Source organism: Carassius auratus, chromosome 29 (genome assembly GCF_003368295.1).
Source record: "Carassius auratus strain Wakin chromosome 29, ASM336829v1, whole genome shotgun sequence".
Lineage (NCBI taxonomy): Eukaryota > Metazoa > Chordata > Actinopteri > Cypriniformes > Cyprinidae > Carassius > Carassius auratus.
The window spans coordinates 5,065,425-5,077,916 of NC_039271.1; the positions used below are offsets into that span (position 1 = coordinate 5,065,425).

Sequence of the window (12,492 nt, forward strand, 5' to 3'; positions counted from 1 at the left end):
TAATGAAATGTAGTGTTTGAAGTAAAAAAAAATGTTTTAAATAATTATTACTACCACATTTTGCGTAACATGAAACGTCACATGCGCTCATTGCGCTGTGGTAACGTGAACTGCATGTCCCGTGGTGCTTTGCGCTGCTCGCCACCCACCGTTGCGTATCCGTTCGTGTGTCGTTTCTGTGTTGAAAAAAAAAAAAAAACAGCCTCATCAGTGCGGTTCGCAGCGATGTCAGTCCAGGCTGTGACAGCGAAAATGGCCGAGGTCGAATTAAAAGACGTGACCGGTAAAGACGCTCCCCCCGCCATATCTCCTCTGACACCCAAAGCAGAGGAGAAGAAGAGTGTAAATAACTCTACTTTGCCATCAGCAGCGGCCGCGACGGTTGAGCCGAGTCCGGTGACCACCGCTCCGAGCCCCGTGAAGATGCCGCAGGCGTCCGCGATGAAGCGGCCGGACCCTCAGCAGAACGGCGGCGAGGCGTTTGTCAACTGCGACGGCACCGTGGCCGAGGCACCGCGAATGAAAAAGGTAACATGGCTTGATTGTGCGGAGATCCGATAAATCGGTGATGGAGCTCGTTTTGAACCGTTCATCCGCTCGCTGTCGTGTGTCATTGTGCGGCGATGATTCCTGGCCTATCAAACCTTTGCTAGCAGCGTAACAGCTGTAAATTCACGTTCATTTACCTCCAGCTGTCAGGAGACGATCGGTGACAGATGTACCGAGTGCTTTCACGGGGTTTTTTGGATCGGATCGCGTTGATTTCGAGCTCGTGAGTGATTGTTTGGAATACTGCGCATGTCGTGGCGCTGCGTGCGTTTATCCAGGTCAAAACAAACCGTTCCAAAACACAAATCGTGCTTGAAATTGTAACAATTTTATAAAAACTTCAATTATGAATTAATTCGCAGATTGTGTAATGCTTTGGATAGGCAGTTGTATGCAATTTAATTTTATTGCACTTCCATGGAATAGTTTGATTGTACATGATTTAAGCAATACTTAATAACCTTTGATTTTTTATCTTAATGAAATTAATGGAAAAGTAACCCAATTTTTAATTATTATTATTATTATTGTTGTTGTTATTATTATTATTATTATTATTATTCAATTTGTGATATGATCTTCAAGCTCTTTGAGAATCCTTCAGATTTATCTTTATGTGAAGATAAGAATTCCAGTGTTGGTTAAGATTGTTTTCATTCGTTTTGGTTGCAGTTTTTCTTTTATAGCATTGTTTGCTTTTCAAAGTGAAGAAAGGTGTTGTTGGAGTGTGTGCAGGTCAGTTTTGTGGCATTTGAAGTTAGCAGTATTGTTTGAGTATTTTATATGATTAAGTTGCTTTGTCTGTGTGTCCTGATTGACGATGTGGTCATTGGAAACCCTACCATTTGACTCTCTGAAATATAATTTCATTTCCCTGTTCAAAAGCAATGTCAGATTTGATGTGAGGAATCACATGTATCGCTTGATATAAGTTGAGAATTGTCACTCTTCTGTTACGTTTCAGTGTGACTGTCATGAGCTTTGTGTGTCCGGAGCTAGATTAGATAATTATGGGAATTTACCGGTTCACTTCATGGAGTGTCTCTTATCTTTGACTCTTATCTGGCTTAATGGAGACTGTGTTATCCATGAATCTCTTATCAATAAAATAAAATCTTCATTATCTTATCTTAGCTGACAAAATGAAGATGGTGTACATTTCAAGGATAAAAGATTTTGATAAAGAAATTTGCTTTTATTATTATTGTTACCATTGACCAAGGATTTAATGTAGAATGAACCAGAACATGACATTTGGATGTGGCCTTAGATATTTATTCTTTGACAATTTGTTTTTCAAGCACTAGTGCATTTAATTGTATTTTATACATTAGTTAAAATGTTATTATTATTAGATTTTTTTAATCCACATAAATATATATGTATGTTAATTTTTATTTTAGTTCATGATAGATCATTTCTTTTTAAGGCCAAGCGCATAGTTTTTCTTTTTATATTTTCTGTTTTCATTTCAATTTCTACTAATTTTGTTTTGTGCTTTTGTCAATTTTTTTTTTTATATTTTTATATATTTAGCTTTAATTTATTAATGTTTTAGTTCTAGAATATTTAATATTTCAAATTAAACTTATTTCAGTTAGTTAGGCAACATTTCACTTTTTACTATGATTATTTAAGAAAAATTAAATCCACACACATCTATTATTTTGGTTCATAGTTGTTTCCTTTTTATTTAATGCTAACACTTTCATTTGTATTGTAAAGAAAAAGGAAGCAGGGTTATTTATTTTAGTGTTATTGTGATACTGTTTTATTCTTATGCTGAGTTAGTTTCTATTTGAATATTTTTTGTTTTCATTTTAATTTTTGTAATTTAGTAGTTTTGTTGTCTTTTTTAAATTTGTATTCGTTTTTTTTTTTTTTTTTTTTAAATGTCTATTGATTTTTTTTTTTAGGTGACAAAATATAGCTTATTTTAAGTTAACTTTAATAACCTTGTTTCTAAGCGCGGACTCTGTCTGCTGATTATCACCAGTCTGTGTTGTTAACAGTGCAACTCTGGAGCTTTTCTGTGGACAGTGACAGATGATGAACCCCATAGTGGGGTTTAGATGATCTGTAGTGGGGTTGGTGACATCCCAGATGTTTTAGGACACACACTCTTCTATGCCACTCATCTATCCTGAGGGTGCTGGTGTGATGCTTTCAATGCATTGTTACTTTAACTTCCCAAAAAAACTAAACTGTTAGCTACATCATGCTACTGTTGCTTCTGTACAGTAGCCGAGAGGAGGGGAGGACAGTGACATGTCCCGCAGCAGGATCTCGAACGCAGGCCTGTAGTTTGACTAAGGATTGCTGTGACCTCAGTGAACATTCGCACAACTGGATTTGAGGGTGTAAAGGGGAAGCAGGGTGCTGATAGACGTGTTCACGCTGCTGTTTGGCATCAGTCGGGAGCTTTGTGCATACCTTACACTGTTGTGACGTTATGTCACTAAAGCTTTTGTACCCAGGATTCTTAGACCTGACAGACATATGTGATGTGGATAATTTGGGGGAAGCACTGCACATGACAATTGCTTACAGTTCAATGCTGGTTATATATTTTTATATATATATATATATATATATATATATATATATATATATATATATATATATATATATATATATATATATATATATATATATATATATATATGTATATATAGATATGATATGATATGATATGATAATATTTAGAGTGATAAGATAAGGATAAGTTGTTTTTAGAGCAATATAAATGTATCAGTAACAGCTGTAAGCAGTGTTGTTATTGTTAACTTAAAATATAAAAAATGTTTTAAAGCTAAAAGTGAAATAAAGCTAATCTAAAATATACATTTTAAGACGAAAAACCTAAAATTAAGGTTAAATGGGAATTAAAAATAAAAAAATTAGAAATTAAGAACTAAAATAAAGTTTATGCTGAAGTACTACATTTTAAGTGTTAATAATGTGCAACTTAGTAAAACTAAAATCTAAAGTAAATAAGAGCTAAATAGAAACACATATGAAATGAAAATATTTTTAAATATTGCAATATATAAATAATGATAAAACAACATTTTCAGTCAGTTGTGGAAGGCTGGTGAATCATTTATATGCACTTTAAAAGTTAAATGAAACTTCACTCTAAAAAACATTTTGGGTTGTTTTTAACACAAGGGCTGGGTAACTATAGGACAGAACACGTTAGGTTAATTTTCCCCAGCAAATTGGGTTGTTTATATAGCCCAGCATAATGGGTTGTTTCATTTTTATTAACTTATTTTTTATTTCATATATGAAATAACTTAAATTCTCTAAGTTAAATCCTCAAAACTTGTGTAAAATACTCCACAAAAACCAATGGTTTGCATGGTAACTTCCTCTGTTTTCCATGCAAAAAATAAATGTGATGCTTTGCATAAAATTTAACAATATACAGTATATTAACTATTTTATCAATAAAATAAGATGAAATAAAAAAAAAAAATCCTCACAATAAATAACTCAACCGCTGGGTTACGTCTGACGCAGGATCTAAATAACACAAAAATGACCCGAACATTGGGTTGTTATGTCTGACCCAGGAGCTGGATAACACCAGAACTATACTGAAAAAAAATCTCTTTTGGGAGTGTTTAGAAAATGTTGCTTTGAAATCAAGGTCAAGAAGACCTGCGTTACTCCCTTTCTAGTTTGCTCCGCATGCAAGTTTCTCGTTTCTCACATGACATATGATGAGATTTCAACGAGCAGTTGACAGGAAAATATTTCTCACCATGGTGCGAAGTTTGAAGGCTTTGATAAATGGTGGGATGGAACCAGAGAGACTGACCTGTACATTGAACCTGTCTCTGTTTATCTGCACTTGTAGAGGGTTCATGTATGAGTGATAGCATGCCTCCAGAAAGACCATTTTCTGTGTATGCCACTTATTGTCTTAAGAGCTTAAGAAAAAAGGACCACACGTGTGATTAAACGAAACTAGATGTGCTCTTTCAGTAAGTGGTGCTCATGGAGACTGAAGCTTTGATGGAGTGATGCATTGAACAGAACTGCATGTTTTGTACTGAAGCAGTTTACTGATAACAGTGCACTCACCGAATCATCTTCTCTTGCTCTCAAACACTCATCTATGACTCTGTGTCCTTGGCAGCAACCCTAATGGTGCACTTCAACACTTTAAAGGGCACAGCTGAGATTTCTTTCTCCCTCAGGCAGCCGTAACCACACCGCAGCAGAACTCGTTCACCTGAAATCACCCAGAGTCTTCTCGAGTGCCGTAATGACTTGGTGTACTGCAGAGGCAACAGTGAGAGCGAGCCTGCCAAACAAACACATATTGTGCCACCTCAATGCTGCTTCTGTCGAGTGCATGTGTGACAGACTTCTCTCTCACACTCTCTAACCTGGAACCCTATGAAATCTGATTATTTTTCCCGAATTCCAATCGAATTTTCCGGATTCCATTTGAAAGTTTAGATTTCAGTGTTCAAAAAGCCTACTGACGTAATACAAATGTATTATCGAAAATAGTGGTAATCAAATGTAATCAAAGGCAATAAACATTAATTTAATTACCGTATTTAAGTCGCATCAGTCCAAAAATATGTCATGACGAGGAAAAAAACGTACATAAGTCGCACCGGACTGTAAGTCGCATTTATTTAGAACCAAGATCCAAGAGAAAACATTACCGTCTACAGCCGCGAGAGGGCGCTCTATGCTGCTCAGTGTAGGCTACAGGAGCACTGAGCAGCATCTCTGGTAGCATAGAGCGCCCTCTGGCGGCTGTATACGGTAATGGTTTCTCTTGGTTCATTTCTCCTGGTTCAAGGTCAAATTAATTTTGATAAATTAGTCGCACCTGACTATAAGTCGCAGGACCAGCCAAACTATGAAAAAAAGTGTGACTTGTAGTCAGGTAATACGGTAATCCGTTAAAATGTTATTAAATGAAAATTTAACAGTTGCCTTTTTTTGGCAAACAAAGTTCTGTACAACAGAGGTCTACCGTTAAAATAAAAATAAAAAATGAATAAAAATTTGTGATTTTACTTAAATTTAAATGTTAATCATTTATTATTGTTTTTATTCTTTTGAAAAGTACAATCCACTGTAGTAGTATTATATTTGACACAATTTCTTAAAATCAAGATCATTTATTTTGACGGTTTGACATGAAGACCTTTTGAGTTTCAAAAATGCCAAATGACATCCATGACATTCCAGGTTACACTGTGAATTCCATTGTTATTATTTTTTCATGGGGCCCTGTCTTCTGTCTCTCTCCTGTTCTTTTTTTCTGGGCTTAAAAGCATTTTTGTTTTACTCTCAGAATGTGCTGCCATATGTTGCCATTTCCCAGCAAACCTGCGCAAGAGATAGCAGTTTCCGTACAGTGGCTTGATAAGCTGCTGGATTGCAATCTGTGACTTTTTCACAAGTGAGCTTTATAATAGCAGCAGGGCTAGAAGAGTCAAAGTATGTATCATGAAAGCAAATCTTTTGGAGGCTGCCAGCTGTTGTCGGATTGTACGGCTGGTCATAGGATAGAGGAACATCGGGGCCAAGCTGTGTACATGGCAGTTGGTTATTTATTCTTGCTCTTTGCTCAACACTATATGTTAAGCTTTGCTTTAGAAAGATTGGGAAATACAATCCTGTAAGGACATTTTAATCCCGTTGGCTTATACATTTGTTCACTGAATAAATTCAGATTTGTGGTACTGTTGAACGAAGGAGTGAATTTGCATCAATTGTGCATGTGAAAGATTAAGCCACCAGTCAGGCGTTAGCCAGGAATGTGTTACTGAATGAATGAACTAAAGCTTTTCCACTGACCAAATGGACCTTCTGTTCACAAGTCACTGTTCGATTGCTTCATGGTGTTGGAAATTAAGTAGAAGATTTCTGTTGGCGTTTGTATTTTATTGAGGCCTAAGGTTTTTCAATTAGTTAACCGGTGGAATGGACACACATGCAGGATACACAGCTAAGGAATGCACCATAGACCCCTGCACCAGCCCCTCACAAAGAACATTCAGTGTGCTCAAAATCTGCTGCATCACAAAAGATTCTCAGAAAAGGTTTTTTAAAAAAAAGCCATCTTCGTTTCTCTTCCTTTCCTTTCTTCCAAAGAAAATACAAACCTTAGACCACAGCTGCTGAAATGCATTGCTTGATTGTGACCGTTTCCTTGATTTTAGTGGCCTGACTCACCTCAAACTTCACAACATTGTGTTTTTATGTGAATTTACCAGAAGGTAACCTGAAGATAACCTACACTTGTCTGACATCAATTTACACTGAGTTACATTGAGGTTCCAATAAATGTTCCAAAAGCAGTGGCATGGGAGAACTATTTTTGGTTCTCTAAAAATCTAAAGAACCATTTTTCACTATAAAGAACTTTTTGTGGATTGGGAAGGTTACATGGATGTTAAAGACCCTTAAGAGTGAAGAGCCTGCAAAATTTTCTCTGACCCAGTCAGACATTTACATTTTTGTGCATTCTTGAATTTCAGAAAAATCATAATCAAATATTAGCCCAATGTCTTGTACTGTGGCTTTACTTGAGCGTTGGTACGCATTGGAAGACTTCTTTATGCATCAACTTGCCTTTTCAGTCTCCTACATTTGAACTGAAGTAAATGGACGTTTCAAGAGCAAAAGCACAGATAAATGGTTCTGTCTCTTAATAATTTAAAAGTGAGGCAGAAATGAGGCAAATCTAAAATTGACCTTTATGGCGAAGTGTAGTGATCTTAATTGCATATATGGTCAAGTGAAAATATCTATTTGCAGCAGTCTCTCCGCACAAACCTAAAATTTCAGGGTACCCTAGACTTTCTTTGTAGTGGGTACGTATTCCTAAATTGCAGTCCATCATTTTTCTTTGGGACCACAAGCATCTCTGCAGATCAAACAAGTGCAGCACAGTTACTGGATTTGATGCCTTTGATCTGGTACGGGGTTGAAAATACTTCAGTGCTACTGTGGCTTGTTACTTCTCTTTATGCAGGTCACACTTTCGGTTCATTCTGATGGCTGAGTGTTCATGAGAACTTTCCTCTAAAAGCTTTTGAGCTTTCAGAGTGTTTGGCTTCATTGACTTGAATTGGCTGATGACCCAGAACATGACTTCTGATCTAAATTTGTGGGTCAATTGATTGGTTCAGGATGAACATCATTGGGCGTGACGTCATCCTTTATCCTAGTTCCTCCCCGTTCCCAGGAAATGCGTCAGCAGTGAGATTTCAATGAGCAATGAGATTTCTTGCCCTCAGTGTACAGGTAACAAGCTTAATGCTGCTAATGCTAAACCATGCATTTGGTTCTTCTCATGTCAATCATTGCATCAAGCCTGATTTTTGCACATTGAATGCAGTTAGCAGAAGACTGTAATTGTTGCATGTACTGCTCATATGCCAGTGTCGATAAATCAGTGCAGCAGGGCATCGCTTTCCTAGTGTTTCTGCTTCAGGGTCTTGCTGCGCTTTCACGCTTATCTTGTGGCTGGTAGCTCCATTTGCCAATATAAAACTGAATGAGGTTTCTTCCTCTTCTGCTTCACTGCAGATTGGATGCGTTTTTCCTCCTCTTAGAGAATTTGATTAGATGATGCAATGGGTGGATCTGAATGAAATGCACATGTTCGTAAACATTAGTGACAAAATCATTAAGCATGTCTGTTACGTACATCTTAAAATGCTTTTGTTTTTTATGTTGCTATATTTGACTTGAGAGAGGAGATGTGAGGCCTTCTTAGGGTTGTCTTGCTTCTTATGAATTAGGAATCAATAACTGGCTTGCATGATATGATCCTTCTCATTTTCTTATCTCTCTCTCTCACACATCTCTAATTCCTGAACTGCTATTTGTTCCTTATGTGGAGCAACAGGAATGATTGAGCGTCAGACACATTGATGATTCTAAAAAGGCTGCAGCCATCTGCTCTCAAACCAAATTAGCAAGTCGGAGGCCCTGATACACAGAGAGCTTTGAGCTCTAGCTGAAGATAATAATATGGGCCACTGTTAATCTACAGTTATTACTTGTTTCATCATAAAGTTGCCAGTGGATGTGATGTAAAATGGTCCCTAAATGTATACCGATTATAAGTTTAGACTCAAAAAGTCCTTGTATGTTCCCTTTTTGCACATTTTTATCTCCATTATCACATATTACGCCTTATATCACATTTTTGACAGCATATGTTCCATAAATCTATAGTTGGGCGATAATTGTAGAATTTTTTTTTTAAAGATAAAGCTATAACAAAAGTATATTAATTGTTCAATATAATGTTTATGTGCCAAAGGCGTAACAAAACGTGACTCACTTGAAGCGCGCCACACGGACCATTTATTACCGCAGTGCAAGCTTACTAGACTCCTCCCTCAATTCGAGCCCTATATAAACCATTTCAGTTCATTATAATATTGCAAGATCATGCATTTCAAGTATGTCTCGGATCTTTGTTTTTCCTGCACCTGCGGTAGTTAATGATGCACTCGATTTAGGATAAGTTTAACTGGATAAGTTGAATACCTAACAAGCTCTGAGTGGATTCATGCATCTGTGTTTGTGTCCACCAGACTGTGGCTGTTGTTTGGCTGGTGCACAACCCTATTGGAAATATTTGAAATCTGCCTTTCTTTCTGTTGGCATCAGAGAACGTTTAAACTATAAAATTTAAAAAAATATTTTCTGAGAATAAATGCCAATTTTGAACGGTTATTTTTGAAGTAACATGTTTTAACCAGATTGTTTTGTTTAAAATGACCAGACTGAATATCTGGCCAGGCCTTGACCTCTTGGCATGAGTTTAGACATCCAGTTTCCAGATGTTTTGAAGGACTGTCATAGTGTCTTGAAGGCTGATTTTCAATGAATTAAAATATCTTCTACTTACCTTTTATTAGATTTGTTTAGGATTAGAGTTCTGCTACAGATAAACTTGAATTCAAGGCAGGCAAATAAACTGGATGCAACATCTATTTTCTAAATAATAACTATTTTTATTTTTTTGAGATCTGCTCTACCCATTTCCGTGCCTCTAGAGCCCACAGCAGTGAAGTATTTCTCATTTTAGAATACTATGTGGGATGATTTTCTTTTTTTCCTTCATCTCTTCAGAATAAGCACACTGTGAAAGAACATGCTGGCAGCCTGCGTTAAACCCAAATATGAAGAGAACGGAGAGAACATCACACTCTCTCTGTTTGCGCTTAGTCAGAAGAGCACCATCTGGCACATAAATAGAAGCCTTTTATCCAAGGACCTCGAGACAATGATTGCCGCTCGTCACTGCCTGTGGAACAGGGAACTTGGAGTGGGCTTGCAGGAACAGGTTCATACTGGTGGAAGAACACTCTGAGAGAGCGACTGCTTCAATTAAAGTCCAAAGGACTGAATATGAGCCCTTCGAGCGGCCAGCCTGTGCTTTTGAGATGGTGCTACCTTGGTGTTCCAGTTATGCAGTCTAAATTCCACATCAGTTTGTTATACCAAAGCTAGGGATTGGTCATAAGGGTTAACTAGCCCTGCAACAAGCACCAGAATATAGGCTATATATGTTGGTCCCATAGTGGTTATCGATCGATATAAGGATTCATATCAATAGAATAACTGTAAATTATGACAGGTCAAAGGTTTGGAATAATTAACATTTAGAATTCTTTGATAAGTCTCTTATACTCACCAAGGCTGTATTTATTAAATAATAATAATAAAGTGAAATATTATAAGGATTTCAAATAATTGTGTATTTTTGTATATTTTAAAATGTTATTTATTCCTGTGATCAAAGCTGAATTTTCAGTATCATTAAATAGTATTTAATAAAAAGTTAATATAGGTTTTTAATACTGTACATTATAATTTTGTGATGCCTAAATTCCCTTTTTTATTCACTTTCACAGTTTTTATTTAATTTTTGTTTTTATTTTTAATGTGTTTATACAAAATTGTGTTCAATTGTTCTGGATATTGATCATAACATGAAAACAATTATCGACTTATCATCAGTATTATTCAAATGTTAATATCAATGCATGTCTGGTTCCTACAGCAGAGTTAAATATTCTGAAGAAATTGCCAATCTGTTCTGTTTTAAAAATCTGTTTTTGGCCCCTATGTTTTTATCATCCTAGTGTGTGTGTGAGGGTGTGTTCACTGCAGCCACTTTATTTATTTTTTGGTTTGCAGTTACAACCACAACTTCTACTGTAAACCTTGTCTATAGCAAAGGGCATGAGAACAACACATCTTGTAGGCTGGTATTGACAATTTATGCATTTCTTTTTTTGCTCCTCTAGTACAGCTGAAGCGTCCCGAGGCGCTCGTTTCAGAAAGCTTTTGTTAATAACGTGACGTGGTATCGAATGGCTCCTCCAGAAAGAATCTGAATTGGCCATGGGGTAGCTGACCGCCCCCTAACCCTTTGCAGCTGAGCTCTCTGCGTAGGTAGATGACTTTTATACATTCACAGAGCAAGTGCAGAGTGTGAAGACATTTATCAAACAGAACAAACTCTTCATGCTTTTAATGAATTCGTGGCGGTTTTGTCTATCAGTCATGAACTTTAAGGAGGCTGAGAGCAAGAAAACTTTATGATGAATCAGACTACTATACTACTCTGTAAATTTCCATTACAATCCTTAAGACTGATTTAACTTTACCAATACTGGCAAAGTCCGAACAGATCCTTTAACTACAGCTAACCTCTGTTCTTCAGAGTGGAAAAATCCACATCAAACTTCAGATGCTTTGCTCTGCTTGAGTGCTTTTCAACACTTTATTGTAGGAAAGGTCAAACTCCTTGCCAAGCCCAGTGATATATTGGCCTTGTAGGAATACAATCCTATTATTTTGTGGCTGAGGGATACGAAGAAAAAAGGAAGGGCAGAATTTCAAGAAATAGTAATCAAATCTGTCAGGTACGTTACGTGTTGGATGCAGAACACTTGAGCGCACATGTCCTACAATGTGATCCGTCATTCGAGCAGGAAGCAAATTACCGGTCACACCTTCCAGTGTTCTTTGACACACGATTGCTAGTGTTGGATATTTCATTTGAATTATGGATATTTTCCGTATACCTTCTGTTAAGCCTATGCATTAAATTTAAAACACTTAGATGGAAGAAGATTTATTCAATAGAATGGACCTCACATAAGCTTCTTCTCCAATTAAGTTCCCTGAGGTGCTTCTTGGTGTCTGTTGCACCAGTCTCTTTCATTTCTGGTGCCATCATTAGTCAAAGTGGGTCACCGTGTTGTATCACAGTACCCATGCTACCCGCCAAACCCTGTCTGGTCTGACTGTGAAGTGTAGTCGCTATGAGAGTCACTTTATAGCTTGTAAAGCTTGTGAAAATGCCAGGATGAAAACAGTTTATGAAGTTGCAGACTGTCCTACAGAAAGAAAGCTGAGGTGTGGATCTGTGTGTCACAGCAAAGGTATTAGGCTCATAACAATCGAAGCATATGCAAAAGATCAGTTGCGTTAAAGTCTTTGTTTTTTATAATGCAGTGGTGCATGATGGGAACAATTATTTGTTTACGTTTTTTTTTTTTCTTCACGACAATGAAATGATAATTAAGGCTTTTTAAGTAAGGAATCTTAGGCTGAGTGGTTTTTCTTTTTTCTTTTTAGGATATCAATAGATTACTGATCCCTGGTGATCAGTGAACTAAAATTTCAGAGGAAAAAAGTAAAAATTGCAAAATGCAAACTTTTTGAGTTTACATTTCAAGATGTCCCCAATTCAGAGGGACAAGATATAATTGCAAGCTATAAACTTGCCAAGAGTGAGGCTTTTTATCTTTTTACTTCTATATATTATTACTTTACCTTTTTATATTTTTATTACATGGCGAAAATAAGTGTCCATACTAATGTAATTGAAATGTTGGTAAAATTAATAAAAATAATAATAAAATAAAA

The 12,492-nt window shown here is 36.5% G+C and overlaps 2 protein-coding genes across 6 annotated transcripts in view; both read left to right on the forward strand.

Moving 5' to 3' along the window:
* LOC113048471 (B-cell receptor CD22-like) overlaps nucleotides 1-12,492 on the forward strand; it is a 1,131,192-nt gene that overhangs the window by 759,142 nt on the left and 359,558 nt on the right. The window lies entirely within an intron of this gene.
* The window catches only part of LOC113048484 (putative adenosylhomocysteinase 3), a 28,407-nt gene continuing 16,074 nt past the window's right edge, over nucleotides 160-12,492 (forward strand). The window contains exons 1-2 of one of the 3 annotated variants that reach the window (XM_026210329.1): nucleotides 175-283; nucleotides 368-528. In XM_026210329.1, the coding sequence (XP_026066114.1) occupies nucleotides 226-283; nucleotides 368-528 (219 nt within the window). In that variant the 5' untranslated portion in view covers nucleotides 175-225. Of the gene's footprint in view, nucleotides 529-12,492 lie in introns of all 3 variants that reach the window. The other 2 variants (XM_026210331.1, XM_026210328.1) reach the window with 2 other exon arrangements.